We start from the raw sequence: 18,394 nt of genomic DNA, 5'->3' as shown, positions 1-18,394 counted from the left end.
TTGATATTATACAGGGTGTTTCAAGAGAAATGTCTTTTTTAAATACTTAATTATGCATAGAAAATAAAACAATTTCATAAAATGTTATATATATATATGGAAAACCTGTTTTGATACATTTATGTTTCAAATATTAAAAATGATTATTTCAACAAATTATGCCCTAAAAACCGGTTTTTTTAAAGGCTTTATTTTTGGATTTATGGATTTAAAATATTGTGCATAAAATGCGCACATTTTTGAAATTCAAATTGCGCGGCGTGTGTTAATAGAAAAATGTTATGCATACCGTTAGAATCGTCATAGGAGCTACGTGGTAAAATGTTCCAACTTTATAAAAACTTTTCAACCTTTTTATCACAATTTTCAACTTAGCTCCTAAACTATATATAGCACAAACCAATAGTACTTATATTTCTAAAATCTAGGGTTTATGACGATTCTAATGATATGTATAACATTTTTCTACTATTATTACAAGCCCCGCAATTGGAATTTTAAAAATGTGCACATTTTTTGCACAACTTTTAAATTCATAAATCATGAAAATTAGGTCCTTTTCAAAAACCGGTTTTTTAAGGCATAATATGATGAAATAATCATTTTTAAATATTTGAAACGTAAATGTACCAGAGCAGGTTTTCCTAATATATAAAGCAATTAATATAACTGTTTTATTTTCTATGCATAATAAAGTTTTAAAAAAAGACATTTCTTTGGAAACACCCTGTATATATAATCTCCAATTATGAAATTATAACCCCATATGCAGATTAAAAGTTTATGCTAAATAGTTTGAACACTTCTAGTTTTGAACCAACCAATGAAAATTCATTAAAAGCTCAAATTGCTTGAACAAACGAATATAATTTCGCTGTTATTAAACTAGTACAAGTAAAAAGTCCAGTGTCCCCTTCACTCGTTACAATAAATAAACTTTGACAATACAAAGCCTAAATTCAAGATATATTAATCGCCTTTTTCTTGCTTTACCCAGCTGTAGAGCTCTATACTTGCTGTTCAAGTTCTTTGTTTACACAAAACAAATGAAAAAAATGTAATTTGAATCTCTCACCTAAAGGCTGAAATGGGGCCATACTTGCTGCCTAGGGGGGCCTCCGCCACCCCAAAATGGTTGAACTCCCCGGAATGAATCCATCCTTGTGAGTCCGCCTCCAGTTTACCAGATATGCCCTTGTCCTTAAAATCAAATTTTATTTGTGATTATGTTAAATCAATTTCATTTCAATATTTTTTTCTTACTTTATACAGCTGCTCTATAATAACAAAATCATGGTGATTATTTGTTCCAATGGTTTCTCTTTTACATGACTTGATGTTATTTTTACAGATAGAGAGGTAGTTTAAGGTTAAAGGTCTACTTAAGTCATAAACTGAATACATTAGATAAAAAACGAATTTTCTTCATCAAAATAAATCATTGATAATTTTACTGTACTTTAGAATACAAATGTTTAAATTTAAAAATGCAAAAAAAACCTAAACAAATAAGAAATAAATACCAAGAAAAGGTGAAACATCATCAAAAATATAAAATATAGAGAAGTTCTTTTTATGCAAGTCAAGCAATTTCAAATAATAAAATTAAGGTGTTATTACGAAACATATAAATAGCAAAAGAACTGTACAATTTTTGTTTGTATTTTTATTGAAAAAAGCTAATTTTTAATTAGACCCACATCCATCAAGCTACCTTGTTGGGTCTTGGAGACACACAAAATGACAATTAAAAAATTTCATTATTTGATACTTTTGTTGGATTTATTGAACACCTCTTCTTATTCATGGTTTACAGCTTTGTACTTTTTTTTCCAATAAACAATAACAATGCCATTCAACAATAAAATTTTTACTTTTTTTTAGCAGCAAAGCTTCTTTAATTTCAGGGTTATTGGTTCGTACGTCCGTTACGTATAGCTCTGAACAAAAAGTCAGGCATGTTAAATTTTTGTTCAAACTTTTTACAGCATGAAGGACATTTTAAGAAGTTTAGCCCCTCTATAATCATTTCCAGAAAGTCTGTGCGTCTAATTTAAACCTGTTGATTTTCAAGTAATTTCAACACTATTTTTTACCATAATTAAATCTTGATTTTTTTAATATGATCCAACTTTTATTATTAATTCAAAGAAAAAAGTTTCTGATATTTTTGTCTTAAATTTGATATTCTTATTAATCATTATTAATAAAATTATTCTGAACAGGACCAAAACTCTAGAAAAAAATAATCAAAGCCTGGTTTTAAAAAAATGCAATAAAGAGTAGGTATCTTTTTTTGTTTAATTATGTATTGGATAGTTTTGAGCCCCAAACCAAAAAGGCAAGCTAGTAAAAAAAGAATAATATTCAAGGCGCGACAGCCGAATATTTTTAAAATTTCTCCTTTGTGGTTCTTTAAAACTAACTGCGGCTGATTTGTTACATATAGAACGGGTTGGCTGCGAAACGTTGACTTTTTTGTTAAGTAGATTATCTATGAAATAACAGCTTCGCCCCTAGAGGCCTCTAGTGGCACTTCAGGAGCGGAGACTTGAATCCCAAAACCAATTTTTTAAAATTTAGATAAAAAATTTTTTTTAGGGGTGGGGGTCCACCCCAACTCATTTTTTTATTTTAGTTTTATTTAATTCTCTAGGGGGAGGGGGGTAATTTTTTCTAGAGGCGATTTCTCTTGGGAGGGTGGTAGTACCCTCCCCATAAATAGTAATAAACCTTCGCGGAACCTATGAGAAGTTACCCTGTTAAGGAGAACCCGATCGGTTTAGCGGTTAGCGAGATCATTCGGCACAAACAAACAGACAGACAAACAAACACACATCCTGTTACTTTAGTACAAGGATAGTGCAGCTTCTGTCCAAATATTGGTTGCGGCTGTAAAGCCCTGGCATCATAACAGTCAGCCAAAAAATATTGGTTGCGGCTGTAAAGCCCTGACATCATAACAGTCAGCCAAACAAATATTGGTTGGGGCTGTAAAGCCCTGCCATCATAACAGTCAGCCAAACAAAAATATTGGTTTCAGCTGTAAAGCCCTGGCATCATAACAGTCAGCCAAACAAATATTGGTTGCGGCTGTAAAGCCCTGCCATCACAACAGTCAGCCAAACAAAAAGTTGTAAAGAAGTTAAACAACATCGAAATACTTTTTCTAGGCATTCAATTGGGCAAGTAGAGTTAGGGAAAATAAACAACCAACATTCATTAACTACTTTTTAAAAAAGAGTTTGTTTTTTAGTAAATTATAATAGTTATTTCTCGTATCGTATTATAAACGGCTTTCCGCGGATATAAAATGTACAATTATAAGATTAAAACCATTTTTTTTAGCCCCGAGATGCCGAAGGCACGGGCTAAAAAAACTGGTTTTAATCTTATGATTGTGCATTTTTATATTCGTAGAAAACTGGTTATAATACGGTGCTAACATAGTTTTTTCGTATGGATGAGAACCGGTTCCTATCCACCGGATTCGTATGAATACGAGAAAAATGATTATTGAAATTTGAATTGTTTTTCGTGGAAAAAAATATCTCTCTTTAGTTTGTTGATATTCATAAAAACTCACAAAAATCAAAATTAAAAATGCAACGAATAGTTATTCATCACATCGTATTATAGACAGCTTTCAGCGGATATAAAAATGAAGAATTATAAGAGTAAAACAAGTTTTGTTAGCACCGAACTTCCAAAGTCCCGGGCTAATATTCGTAAAAATTGTCTAAAGTACATGATTTTCATGATGGCTGAGAAACGGTTCTATTCTAATCCTGCGGATATCAATCTGTTTCGAAGCCATACTGGAAAAAAACCAATTTATTTATTTGCGAAAAAAAAACAATTTATTTATTTGCAGCTTGTTTACTTGTCAGGGCTATCTTGAGCAATTACCCTCAATTAAACAAACTTTTATCATCAGAAAGCAAAAAATAGGTGATTAAAAATGTTTGGAACAAATGCACATTGGGGTGAAATGACCTAGTCATTCTTTAATTAACAGTTCATCAAAAAAAGAAACTAAAGTTTTGCAGTATTTTGTAGTACCTAGTGTGTTCCTATATTTTTAAACTTTGACTTTTATTCCAAAAACGTGTGAAACAGGCATAATCTGAAACGAATGCAAAGGTTGGTAATTCAACATAATGTTACTTAAAAGGCATAAAAATATCATTACAAACTATGCATGTGATTTCTAAAATTAAATCAAAGCAGACCTAGGTATAGTATTCATCTCACTCAATGTCAGGCATTAAACCTTACATTCGGTACAATTTAAACGAAGTTATGACACTGTTGTCAATGATTACTCAGATGACAAAGGTTTTTAATAGTTTTAATATCAATAACGGCGGCTGCGCCCCTAGTACCTAGAAAGGATTCAAAATGCAAGGACATATATTTTTTAACTCTTATTTTATACATCTTAATTGGAACTGATGATCTAGTTAATAGTGAAACAATTGTCTTCCATCAATAAAAAGTTAAAGAATTAACCTGTGTTTATATATATAATACTTTATATAATAGGATTTACATTATAAAGTAATATTTTTTTTATTAGTTTAATTTTAAATTATGGATTCCAGGCAGATATTAATCCCATTCAATATTTGAAGTTAAGAGTTAAGTGACACATCAGCTAGTTATCAAAAAACGGACTATACTCGTCAAAGAACTTGATCCCATAATAAAGTTTATACTATTTAGTTACAGGGAGGGAGGGGACATTTGGCTGTTTATTACACTAGTCTTCAAAGTCTAATAATAACGTTTTCTTATTCGTTGGCTCTACAACCGTGGGGACTTTTATTGAAATATGATTGATTGGTTCATGAGTGTTCAAACCTTTTTAACCACTGATTCAAATCTAAGGTAGGGGTAATTTTGTGTATCACAAATAGGGATGTGCATCAATTTATCGGCTGTTGTCTTATTCCCTTAGATCCCTGATTTAGTTACCTGAAGTTGTATTTGGCACGTTGTGTTCAACAACCTTACACAATATCAAATAGTTAATACATCACCAATAATCATTCAAATAAACGTGACTTGAGTTATAAAATATTGCGCGGCATTTAAGCAATAATGCGCTTTTATTAAGTTTTCACTTGTGGGATTAGTACCTAATACTAAGATTTGTAAAGTTTAAAATAGTTAATACATTGCATCGTATTATAGACAGCTTTCCGTGGATATTAAATTAATATTGTAAGATTAAAACCAGGTTTGTTAGACCTGAGAGGCAAAAGGCCCGGCCCGTGCTAACAAAACTGGTATTGATTTTAAGATATTCATTTTAATATTCGGGAAAGATTATCTGTATTTCAATGCTCTACGTAATTTTCCATGAGAACCAGTTCTACTCCACCGGATATTATTATTAATCGGTTTCGTAGCCATACTGGAAAAGCTCTTGTTTTATTTTCATATATGATGTTGTAACTAATTCCTGTCACTAGGATGTTCCAAGTTACCGGTAACAAGTTTGTAACTTTCCAATATTACAGGTGGCTTGAACCTAAAATATAGATAATAAATACAGTTTACAGTATTTTAGCTATTAGCAGAATATTCTAAAGTTAAAATTTGGAACCAGAGATGGGGTTTTAAAAAATGCCGCGTTTTTCGACAATTTTTTAGATATTGATTGATTGAACGAAGACGATGGGATTTCAACACAGAGTATACAACTAAAGAATTCAAAATTTTAAAATTATTATTTTAGCCATTTGTATAATGTCTAATACAACTTAAATCCATTTTCGCTGCATATTTATTAATGCATCTTTTTAGAGCTGTGTTAGACATTATATGATTATACAAAGGGCTAAAATAATAATTTAAAATTTTGAATTCTCAAGTTGTATACTCTATTAAAATCGTACGGGGCATTGATCTTCAAGATGAAATAAGGTTTTTAACAGAGTATACAACATAAGAATTCAAAATTTAAAATTATTATTTTAGCCATTTGTATAATGTCTAATACAGATCTAAAAAGATGAATTGATAAATATGCAGCGAAAATGGATTTAAGTTGAATTAGACATTATGCAAATGGCTAAAATAATAATTTTAAAATTTTGAATTCTTATGTTGTATACTCTAGGTTGAAATCCCATCGTCTTCGTTCAATCAATCAATGTCTAAAAAATTGTCGAAAAAACGCGGCATTTTTTAAAACCCCATCTCAGACCTTTTAATGAAGTTTACCTGAATATAATTTTATCTCCTTGCTGTGGAACCAGACCCCAGAAGAAAGTTTCCCCACGGTAGGCTCTCTCCAAACTGTAGTGCTTATAATGCTTGATGGGGGATTCTTAAATAAATATGCAAAGTTAGTTTGGGAATTATTTTACAATATAAGAAATTGCAGTTGGTCAATTCAATGCTGTTTAAAAATTGTATGCATATTGATGAATTGCCATATAAAATGCAGAGATCTTAAGGTATAAGAAAGTGGACAATAAACTGATATACATCTACATTGATGATAAACAAAATTACCCTTAATGTAGATAGGCTATGATTATGAAACATTGGGTACCAGTATAATTTGCAGTTCTGCTATGTCCCCTTCATCCCTGATAAATGGTTACGTATCCAAATAATTCCTCAAGAATTTAGATAGATGTATGAAATTTCTCTTGAAAATTTTCATGATCCCTGCATGCAGAGCATCTACTCAATAAATCACGCTGTCTGTCTGTGGTTAAATAATAAATATTCATATGGTGCGCCGTCTTGTGAATTTACCTATTTCAGCTGGTGGGTTCTTATGACCTTTGAACAAACTAACTCTACCAAATTGACGATCTTTTAGCTTCTGAATTTTACCCTGAAATTATATAGTAATATTTAAAATTATGCATATTTATTAATGTATGTTTAATTGTTAGTTTTCATATGCCCATTCTGACATTTATTCCTTATATAAAAGTAAAAGGAAGTTTGTCTGTCTTTCTGTGTGTCATTGTATTTTTGTACCAAAGGATATCGCTAACTGCTGAACCGATATGTTTCTCTTTTACAATGTAGCTTCTCACAGGTCCTGAGAATATTTGTATTTATTTTGGTGGAGTATACACCACTCTCCCTAGAAAAATTGCCACTAACACACCTCCCCCCACCCCCCAATTTTTTCCATTTTTCTTTTTAAAAGGGGGGAGGCGGATGTGCCACTTTTTGAAACCAAAACTAAAAGTCAAAGGAACTCAACTAAAAAAAGAGTTACAGGTCTGAGATTTTGCATGGCAGTTGCTTTATAGGGTTAAAATATGGAACAGTGAAGAAACGGCGGTGCAACCGCCGTAAACCGCCGAGAAATTGCAAAAAAAAATTTGGCGGGAAACGGCGGTTTTTGGCGGTTGCGTCGCCGTTTCTTCACAGTTCCATATTGTATCCCTATAAAGCAACTGCCATGCAAAATCTCAGACCTGTAACTCTTTTTTTAGTCGAGTTCCTTTGTTGTCTTTTAGTTTTGGTTTCAAAAAGTGGCACATCCGCCTCCCCCCTTTTAATTGAATGGAAGCCTCTAGGGGCGTAGCCAGAAGTTTAATATAAAGTTGCTATACTCGTTCTAATTATACGCCAATATCAAATTAAAAGAGGGTGTACAAAAAGTGCCATCAGAATTTTATTTAGGTTCAAAATATGAACAATTTTTCCTTGTTGCAAAACGTATGCAGAGTACTTAATAGAATGTTCAAACAATAAAAAAAACTAAATAATTAATGTAATAAATCTATTTTTTGCATGAGAATAATAAATTGTTCAGCGACAGAATATCATGATTTATATTCTTTATTTAGACTAATAAACAACAACTTATGATGGATTTGATATTTTTTGCAACTTATCTATTTTTAGATAATAAAAAGTTTACTAATATAAGTGAATAATGTATATAAGCAAAAAAATCATTTAATAGTGTCTGTCGTTAATACATTAAAAAACAGGGTTCCGCAGACGTAATAAACATGTGTATTAGCAAGCTTCAAAATAAAAATATTAATACCACTTTTTAATCAACAAGAAAATAGAAATCCACAGTCGCTTGCGTTCAGAGTATCTTTTAAAAATCAGTAGGATAAAATTTGGGAATATATGGACGGCTGCTTAAAGGAACAATATTAGTTATTTATCGCATCGTATTGACGACTGCTTTTCCGCAGATATCATTTGAAAAATTCTAAGATTATAGCCAGTTTTGTTAGACCCGAGGGGGTATTGATTTTGAGATTTTTTATTTAATATTTGAGGAAAATAATCTGAAATACGATGCTATACATGATTTTTCAGTATGGCGGAGAACCGGTTCTAATCCCAGATGATGTTAATTGGTTTCGAAGTCATACATTAAAAATTTTTATAATCATAGTATCATCAATTTAAATACTTGCAATTTTCTAAAAATTAAAATTGCTCACAGGAAAATTTAATGCGTTGAAAAGTGCAAAGGTTATAAATCAAAATTTGTAATAAATTTTGGTTTTACAGGGATAAAATAGAAAAATGGCGTGCACAGGGCTTTTCCAGATGTAGACCCTTGTTGGTTTCAACCCCTTAATACAACCCCCGTAAAATTAGATCAAAACTTTGGAAAAAAGGTTAGGAAGTCATGGACATAAGAACCAAAAAAACAGAAGAAAAAACCACCGCTGCATTAGAACCAGTTCTCAGCCGTACAGAAAAATCATCGTATTACAGACATTACTGCCCCTCGGGTCTAAAAAAAACTGCTGATTTAAATATTATAATCTTCCATTTTCCTATCCGCGGAAAGCTGTCTATAATACGATGATAAATATAACTAATATGCCTAATCTCTAGGTACCTGACTGGGATATATTACCTTTAATGAAGAATGAGTGCCAATGTGTTGAAATAATGAGGGTTTATAATGGATCCATAATTTATCTTTCTCCTTCTTGCACTTCTTTAAATCCTAAAAAAAGGATAATTGTGTTTATAAGTAGTGCAGCATTTAAAATAAACATTACATTAAATTATGTATTAGTTATTATGAGAAATATGAAACTAATATATAATTTTTTTTGATTATATCATTTTGTTTAACCTATTTATTTTCTGTTTTAATTTTACCTAACCTGGCTAACCTTATAAGGACGGGATACAGGCATTAACCCTTCCCAAACTATTTGTGTCACGCACCTGACATAGCAGCAGCGGGAACGTCTTTAGATTTAATGTGGTGTTGGGTCGAGATTCTAACCTCGCACTTACCCGACAACGAGCTGATGTGCTATGAGTTATACCAAAGTAGCAGGTCTGTATTTACTTTTATTTTGGCATGTCTTGACCATATGTGGTTTAGATGGCAAATTAAATTTTAAAAATAGTTATTTATCGCATCGTAATATAGACAGCTTTCTGCGGATATTAAAATGAAAAACCATAGGATAAACTAGTTTTGATATAGTCTCTAGGGGCATTAGACTCAGGCTAACAAAACTGGTATAAATTTTATGATCTTGATTTTTTTACTCGTGGGGAAGTCGTCTTTAATACGATACGATACATAATTAATCAGTATGGCTGGGAACCGGGTCTAATCCAGTGGATAGTAATCGGTTTCGAAGCCATATTGGAAATGCAATTAACTTATCAATTTTAACCTAATATTGCTTACATTTTATAACACGGAAAATGAAAAATTAAAAGTATGCATTAAACAAACATCTAAAATAGTTTGTACTTTGTTTCCCTTATAAAATATGAATTTCCACAATAACTAGGAAAAATAAAAAGTTGTTTTTCACAATCAACTATTTTTTAACTTTACCAATCCAAATTCAACTTCCTTCCGTGTTATTCTACCAAATTTTATTTAGTATTTTATTGAAAATATTTATGCATCAAAAATACGGCCTAAATTTATACATTTGTCATATTAAAACATTAAGTACAGAGTTATTTCATTTAAATCACTTAATCATAAATGGTTGGATCACTGCATTTTTAGCGACAGGTTCTGGAGAAAAAAACCCGTAGGCATATAGAAATGGCTTTATGAAACCAGGGATCGATGCACGATACATCCCAATGATGATACAGAAAATTACCCCTTTAGTAGAATAATAAGTGGTTGAAACTTTTGAAAACTCAATTCTTCATGATCCAACCAATAAAAACTCATTAAAGTCCCAAAAGATGTTAAGCCAACAAACGAGAAAACGTTATTATAAAACTTACGGGACTAGTATAATAAACAGCTCATTGTCCCCTATCTCTCTCTATGCCAAGAAACAGCCAATCTTATACCTAATATGTTTTCTTACCTTGTGACAAAGGTTACAACACACCAACCTAACGTCTTCCCGCATTTTCCATCGTTTTATGACAAGGGCCACCCGTTGTTGACATCAGAGACAAAATAACGTTATAGAGTAGATGTACTCCTGTTAATAATCTTTACCTGATCTAACTTACAAACTTTGGAACGAAGAATATTCTCCAACAACCAATCAACTGAAAAAATGGATATAAAATATACAAACATGGATATTGTGACAGGGAAAAAATTGTCGTCAATTTAGCTAGCTAACATGAAACTCGTTTATTGGTCAGTCATCCAGTATATGGGGAGGGGTTGAGGTCAAGGTGGTGGAAGGTGGGCATAGTTTTTTTTATTACATGGCAAGTGTTACTTTAATACAGTTAATAGAGAACATGAAAATCTGATATAAGATCCAAGTAATGATATATAAATTGAAAAAATCTATATAATCAAGTTATTAAGGGGCGTCGTAGCTCAGTGGTAACGCACTGAGTTATGGTGATGAGAGTTCGAGTTCAAGTCCCCATGTGGCAACTCGAATTTCTCAGTCGCAATTCTTTCACGCAACTTCCCCTTGGTTGTGTAAGAAGGGTGATAATTGGGTAGTTTGGATACTCATTAGTTAAGTACATAATATCAGTACAACCCTTACCCAAGCTCCTCTGTGGAGAGCGTCATTCATTACGGTGACTTAATTTGGGACACCTGCCATACTCGACGAGGGTGAGGTAATAAAGAGTAGGTCACTTGAGACAGCGGGTCAAGTACTTGTACTTGAGCGTGGACCTTGAGTGGGCCCTGGTGCTAGCATACAAAAGTGTCTCGTCCCACTCCATGACTACTTAGGTCCAAACACTAAGAAACAATGACTACACACACACAGTTATAGTTATACTAAATTAGGCGGTTTCTCTCAAAGTGCCTAATCACCCCCCTTAAATAAGTGGGTGTATGAATTTTTTTAGCTTGAGGGTAGCGTAGATGTCTCCAACCCTCTTCTATACGCATCTAATTTAAAGTAAAATCAAATAAGGGAGGAGGGGTAATTTTTCGTTTACATTGGCTTCAGGGTTCCCCCTAATTTTAAAAAAACACGACACTTCTAATAAACGTTGGATATAAATACTACAATATTTGAATAAATGGAGGAGTAGTTTGCGCTAAAAATCCGTAAAGGTTGTGAGTTTTAAGTTAAAAACAGTAGTAGAACGATAAAATTTAAGTTATTTTTGAAAAAAAATTTTGTCTATAGTTCTTTTCAGTAAGAAATACACATATTTAGTGAATATTACCGTTCTACTACTATTTTTAAGCCTTAAAACTCACACTTTTACGGATTTTTAGCGCAACATACTGGTCCCTTTTTAAAAATGTTATACCTATATTAAAATTGATTACAAGACTAAAAGTCTTTGAAAAAATCAGGACAACTCTAATGAGGGCATCATGTAATGGTCATATTGATAATCAGATGTTGATAATATGTAAGTTAATGATTTATTCAACGCGTATTACAATATTTCATCATAATAAAGTAATTATTTTTATCAAAAGATCTAAAATTTATGTTGCTATTATCTAAGCATTATTTCTTATCTTTAAATGTTGATAATTCAATTTCACAATGACTACAAAATACAAAATTGAAAAATTTACATGCGACGACTAGCGGAATATATTTGAACTTTATTATATAGATTTATTGACAAGACTTAAATTCTAGAGTTTGCCGCTGAGGGTGGTGGGTGCGGCGGGGAATTTCGTGAGATAGTTCTCTTTAGCAGGCGAATCTGACCAGGATTTTGTTATCATCAGTGGGTACGGAACGAACATAAATACATATATCACTATTGTCTCATCCCTTATAACCCTGATCAATACTTAACTTTGGCTTAAAAGTGACAAGTAAAATACTTTAGTCCACCAGAAATATGAATCCTACGAATTAATATTGTTATACCTGGTTGATCATTATAAAACATGATGAAAAACTGAACAAGCCACGGCAAATCTGTGGAACGGAACATTTTACCTAAAATAAAGAGTATGAAAGGATGATTCCTTTCACGATTAAGCAGGTTTAAAATGTGTGAAGCTAGACTTTTGTGAATGTTGTAAGGCTTGTTTTACAGTATTTGGGCTAATTTAAAAAGAAAGTTTTTGAAAACCTGTGATAATGATAAAAATAAGAATATTGTACTTGTTTATGACTATTTTGGGGGAGGGTACCCTAAACCCTCCCAAGATAAATCGCACCAATAAAAAAAATGATGACCTCTAGGTGCGTAGCCGCTGGCCAAGAATAAAACCTTATACATTTTAAACATTTCATAAACATAATTTGTCGATAAAAAACGTTTAAAATATTTACCAATAAATCCAAGTTGGCAAAAATCCAGCAGAAAAAAATCTTGCTTCTTTGAGATTCTCTCTATAGATTAATCAATAATTTAATTTTTTATAACAAGGTTGATAACGTCTATTGGCAAGGCGCTTTGTAGGCTTAGAACTAAATAAAAAATAAATATACCTACCTAGAAAAAAACCTGAACCATGCTTTTTAGAGAAAGCAAACATTCAAACAAAGATGCAAAGGAAAGATTTATTACATAACTTCGGGGATAAAGGGATAAGACAATGGCCAATAAATTGATTTATATACCCAATAATGCTACACTAAATTATCCCTTCTGTAGATTACACTCAACTAACTTAACCAACCAATCAAAATTCAATGAAAGTCCTCAAGAATGTAAGGAAAACGAATAAGAAAACGTTACTATAAGACTTTGTAGACAAGTGTAATAAACAGTCAAAGTCCCCTTCCTTTTAAATAACTTTATTCTTGTTATTATAGATTAGCTGCTCTATGAATAATATTTCATGATTAATTCCTAAAGCTGTGTTTCTCATAATACCAATATATCCATTCTTTGTTAATACATCATCCTCCAACTGAAAAAAAAAATAATAGATATGTATTTACCTATTATCGTATTGGAGGCAGAAATCCGCCAATAGTTAAATGAAAAATTACAGGATTAATTCCTGTTTTGGTAGTCTCGGCCAACGAGGAGCAGAAGGACTAAGCCAACAAAACAGGAGTTGATCTATGTTTTGTATTTTATTAGGTATTATTTTCTTTAAGATCCTAATGTTTTTATTCATTATAATACATTTAACCCGCGACCGTGGCTCAACATGAAGCGCATCTGCTTGTCGTCGGGAAGGTGATAGGTTCGAATCTTGGTCCGACACCGCGTCATAACTAAAGACGTTAAAAATGGTTCCTACTGCTGCTATGTCAGGTGCGCGATATGAATATTTAGAGTAGGGGGAATGCCTTGGCCCAAAACAGGCGCAACTCACTACCAGGACTTCTTAGACAAAGGTCGTGCAATCAAAGGGTTGGTTGTCTGATGGGCAAATGGATGCTTTACACCACAATCATAGGGCTTAGGACTGACAACCCTATCCCATATCCATTAAAAAAGCCACATTGTTACAGAAACACTGAAAAATTGTCAGCGGCCTATGCTCTCCCTGTGGAGTGAAAAGGGCTTGTTACTGTTTTTTTAATACAGAACCAATTTTAATTCAGTGGTAATGAACCGAATCATAGTTTAGAAAAGTAGAGGCGTGCACAGGGTTTGTCAAGAGGTTGGATAATACTAGGGGGGGGGCCGGATACTTTTTTGGCCGGATACCGGATATCCGGCTGCTTTCTAATGCCGGATATCCGGTTCCGGCTGGATATCTGACCAACGTTCGATATCCGGTAAATTACCGGATATCCGGCCGGATAACCAGATATCCGGCGTCAAAAATCAGCCGGGTATCGTAAAACCGGATAGTTTTATTATCCGGTATCAGGCCGGATATTGAAAATGACCGGATATCCGGCCGGATAACCGGCCAGACCGGATATCCGGCCCAACCCACATACCCCTAGGTATTCGCTCCTCTATATTATCAACATACACAAAAGTAAAACAAGCATGCGTCCTTTGATTGATAAATTGACCGAGGGGCTGTGACTTTTTAACTTGCCAACCCCTTTAGCTCTTGTAGGGGGTGTGTATCAGGGGATAGGTACATCAAGGTTGGTGTACCCACCTGATAGTGGACAAAATAATGCCACGTCTCGCGGTCGTAGCGGTCATGCGTCTTATTGTAAGGGTGACGCAAATTTCAGATATCAGTTTTCGCTGTTTGATTTACTATTTTTCTTCATAGGATAAAAGCATTGCTTTTAAGCTTATTTAATTCGTTATAATATAAAGATAATATTTATTCAAATCGCGAAATCCGGGATCTGAAATTTGCGTCACCCTGCCAACCTGAAAGTGGGGAAGAGAATAAGGGATGGGGTAGAACCGGTTATCATAATGTTTTATTTTCTTGACTTTAAGTTAAACTCTATCTACCCACCTACTTTATTTGCTGGGGGTGGATACACCCCCCTTCTACACGTTTATGGTTTATTTTCCTAGATATGGAAGTTTTATCAAAAACCCTTTTTTCATATGGGGAAATGTCACTAAAAGCCAAGGGAAATCTTTTTAAATTAATACCTGAACATAAAAAGTGGCCTTAGATTGAGCATACATCATGAGGAAGGCAAAATCTAGAGCTTGTTTACTTCTCCAGGCTACACGTTCCATATCGTCTCCGAGTGTCTAAATCATTTTAAGATTAAGAAATGTGTCTAATATTAGGGAACGAACGAACCCCTTCTAAGAAATAACAAACATAGCATATTAACTATTATTAGAAATATTGTCTTCTTTGACAATGATCTCTCTAAAAATACTGGAACGACATCCTCTAAAGAATCGACCCGTCACGCCGATCAACTATCATTGGAATTATTCTATTCTTTACAAAACGATCTTTCTTCAACAGACATTGATGTGTAAGTGCACTTGTTGACAAATACTTTGGCCATTGGCTCATCAATTTAGATCCAATTCTATTAGACCTAACTTGCAACAGATATAAAACTGACCTTTCTAAGACTAGCAGCGTCTGGATAATATTCTGAGGGTGGAGAAATCACATCCAGCACCCCCTCCTCCAACTGTTTACTAAATTGTCCCTGGATTTCAGACATTACCTGGTAAAAAAATATTAACTTATTTTATTTTGAAAACTTAATCAACAAAAATGATGCTTCATGATTTGTTAAATATGTGTTTCCACATAAAAACATAACTTATTTATGTGCAACAAGATTCCAACTTGCGTACAACTAACCCAAAGTATAGAGTAGCTATAGAATAGTTATTATCGCATCGTATTATAAACAGCTTTCCGCGGATATAAAAATGTACAATTATAAAAATTAAAACTAGTTTTGATAGCCTCGAGATGCCGAAGGCAAGGTCTAACAAAACTGTTTATAATATTATGATTGTACATTTTTATATTCGTAGCAAAATGGACATAATACGATACGATGTAGGATTTTTCAGTAAGGCTGAGAAGTGAGAACTGGTTCTAATCCAGCGGATACTAATCGGTTTCCAAGCCATACTGGAAAGCACTTTTAGCATACCTGATAAACGTTATCAGGATCAGTTTCGGCGATAAATACCACAACAAGAGTATCTCTCATTTCATTCTAAAATAATATGATATTTCAATACAAATAATCTACACTAAAAACTATTTTCCATAAAATACATTAATTTCTATCTATTTAATAAGTATGTAATGTATGTAAGTATGTAAGTATGTAATGTGTTTTGTTAATACTGTACATGGACGAAAAAAATTTCTGATGATGAGGGCAGTTTCCCTCGAAACGTTGAATAAATTTAATAGTTTGATGCCTTGAGTTTTTCATTCTGAGGATTTTACATGTTGGGTCCATTAACCATTCGTCTTACTTTAATGTAAGTCTAAAAATTTTTCAAAAAGACATGTGACTTTAAAACTCTATAAGTACCTATATATACCTAAAATATTATCTATCAATTTTTCTTTCTAAATTTCCACGTCATCTATCCATATATAAATAATAGGTACCTCATTCATATTTTCAAAAACAGATTGTAAAGTGGGTATCAGGTAGCTTTGAAATTCTCTTTTAACAGTCGGAATTCCTGCAATATTTTGTTAATTATTACTTGGATGTCTACAAGTCTGTCTTGGCAGTTTCTATGATGAAAATGATAGTACAAATAAAAAGCGGACTATACACGAACAAGAGCAAGTGATTCTAAGCACCTTCCAGCAGTGATTCTAAATGTTTTTTGGTGAATATAACAGGGTTATGTTTAATATTGTTATATCGATTTAAAGAATTCAGTTTCACCAGGGTTTTATATGAATAAATATTTGAAATGTTTGATATTTTGTGACTAAATATCATTAAATGTTTTGTTGAGTTCAAACTGCTATGACACAAGACAAAAGTAAAATTTTTTGATGAAAAATGTTAATTTAGAAAAAGGGATGGTAAGTTGGTAACTTGTAATACTGTAAACAGTTTTTAGTGTACTTTTGTAATTTATAACATTTGATTATGTTTTGGTGTATTATTTTATTTAAACTTTTGAGCTCAACAAAACATTTGATGATATTAATTTCGTCAAAAAATGCTTAACATTTTAAAGTTTTATTTATAGAAAACCATGGCGAAACTTAATTTTTGTAGTTGATATAACGATATTAAACATAACCCTAGTATATTCACCAAAAAACATTAGAATCACTGCTGGAAGGTATTTAGAATCACTTGCTTTTTTTCGTGGATAGTCCCCTTTAGAGAATTCTTACATACAATTCAAATAGGAATTAGAAACACTAGCTAATTGTCGATTATTACTGTGTAATTGTATCCTTACTACTTGAAATACAAGCTATCTAATAAAATCCAGTCTTTGTTATATACATTGCACATGTGACCGCATTAAAATACCTACTACGCATTCTCCAAAGACAAGAACATAAACTTGTAGAGTAGCTTCATTAATTTACAAAAAAATGTTAAATGAAAATACTGTACCTATGACAATAGAAACTTGTGATCTGTCTTTTGAGACTCTAAATGCAGGCTGCAGAGCTCTACAAAATATTTCAATACAACAATTGATGCAAGTTTATCAACTCTATAGATTCTGACCATGTTTTTAAAACTTTTCAAAATCTTAGGAATTAAGTAGTTTGTTTTATACTTAACATTTTTAGTTCTGCTTAATTTTTGGAAAAAAAATGTAAAACTTAATTGATTTGCTTCGCCTTTTCTTCTTGGATTGTCCTTGTTGTGTCGTTTTCTTGAGTTGAAAATGTAATTCTTTGTTATATCAATATTTCACGTCTGGAAAAACGGAAATGGAACACGATTTTTTTCAACAGAATCTCGAAATTTACCAATGGACTATCCATAAACCACCAACTTAATTATTTTAGTTTCAAATAAAGTATTTGGGTTGGTACTAGAAGGTAAAGTGGGCTATTAAAGTTTCTGGATAGTCTCAAAGATAACTTAACAAAACGGGATAAAAACTACAGAATCAGAGCTCCCTGCAGAGGTTATAGTTAATTAGAGGTAGGTTTGGGTATCCGCTTACGAGATAAAGAATCCTACTGAAAATTTCCTATTCTAATAGTGTACAAAAATAATTTTCTTTGAATATTCTCCGAATTTTACAAGATATAAAACGTTTTTCTTTATTTATTCAAATATTTAATTATTTTAGTGTAACAAAAATTTACTAGATATAAAGTAACAGAACTACATAACACTGAATACTTACTTAGCTGAAAGAGTATTAGGAAGAAAGGAACCCAATCCTGAAACATAAAACAAGATTAAAATACAATAAATAATATTAAATATAAAGAATTAAAGATATACCTACCAAAGGTTAAATTGGTTCCAGGACAAACTTAGGACTGAGTTCCAAACGTCGAAGTGGACAAATGTAGGATTCCCAAACGCAGGAGTGGAACAAACGTCGGAGTGGACAAACGCAGAATTTATGGGACAAACGTCGAAGTGGACATTTTATAAATAAAACGCAGGAGTGTCCATAATACTAAAAAGTTATGGTTTTTTTCTGATAAAAA

General features: G+C 32.4%; 1 protein-coding gene across 6 annotated transcripts in view; it reads right to left on the bottom strand.

Annotated features, from left to right (window-relative positions):
* LOC145325976 (alpha-1,3-mannosyl-glycoprotein 4-beta-N-acetylglucosaminyltransferase A-like) overlaps window positions 1-18,394 on the bottom strand; it is a 44,162-nt gene that overhangs the window by 6,209 nt on the left and 19,559 nt on the right. For all 6 annotated transcript variants that reach the window (XR_013881688.1, XR_013881687.1, XR_013881689.1 and 3 more), the window contains 16 exons: window positions 18,082-18,118; window positions 17,331-17,389; window positions 16,349-16,425; window positions 15,876-15,941; window positions 15,327-15,434; window positions 14,893-14,997; window positions 13,216-13,273; window positions 12,690-12,752; window positions 12,279-12,350; window positions 10,457-10,509; window positions 8,873-8,965; window positions 6,775-6,856; window positions 6,232-6,337; window positions 5,470-5,536; window positions 4,978-5,013; window positions 1,076-1,200 (listed from right to left, as the gene is read on the bottom strand). Coding sequence is in view for 1 of the 6 variants with exons in the window: in XM_080169023.1 (XP_080025149.1) it covers window positions 1,076-1,200; window positions 4,978-5,013; window positions 5,470-5,536; window positions 6,232-6,337; window positions 6,775-6,856; window positions 8,873-8,965; window positions 10,457-10,509; window positions 12,279-12,350; window positions 12,690-12,752; window positions 13,216-13,273; window positions 14,893-14,997; window positions 15,327-15,434; window positions 15,876-15,941; window positions 16,349-16,425; window positions 17,331-17,389; window positions 18,082-18,118 (1,207 nt within the window). In the remaining 5 variants the exon portion in view is untranslated. The remainder of the gene's footprint in view (window positions 1-1,075; window positions 1,201-4,977; window positions 5,014-5,469; window positions 5,537-6,231; window positions 6,338-6,774; window positions 6,857-8,872; window positions 8,966-10,456; window positions 10,510-12,278; window positions 12,351-12,689; window positions 12,753-13,215; window positions 13,274-14,892; window positions 14,998-15,326; window positions 15,435-15,875; window positions 15,942-16,348; window positions 16,426-17,330; window positions 17,390-18,081; window positions 18,119-18,394) is intronic.

Source organism: Acartia tonsa, chromosome 8 (genome assembly GCF_053477335.1).
Source record: "Acartia tonsa isolate MP-2025a chromosome 8, ASM5347733v1, whole genome shotgun sequence".
Taxonomy (NCBI): Eukaryota; Metazoa; Arthropoda; class Copepoda; order Calanoida; family Acartiidae; genus Acartia; species Acartia tonsa.
Note: the sequence above shows the minus strand (reverse complement) of the source record. Positions and strands in the feature narration are given on the sequence as shown.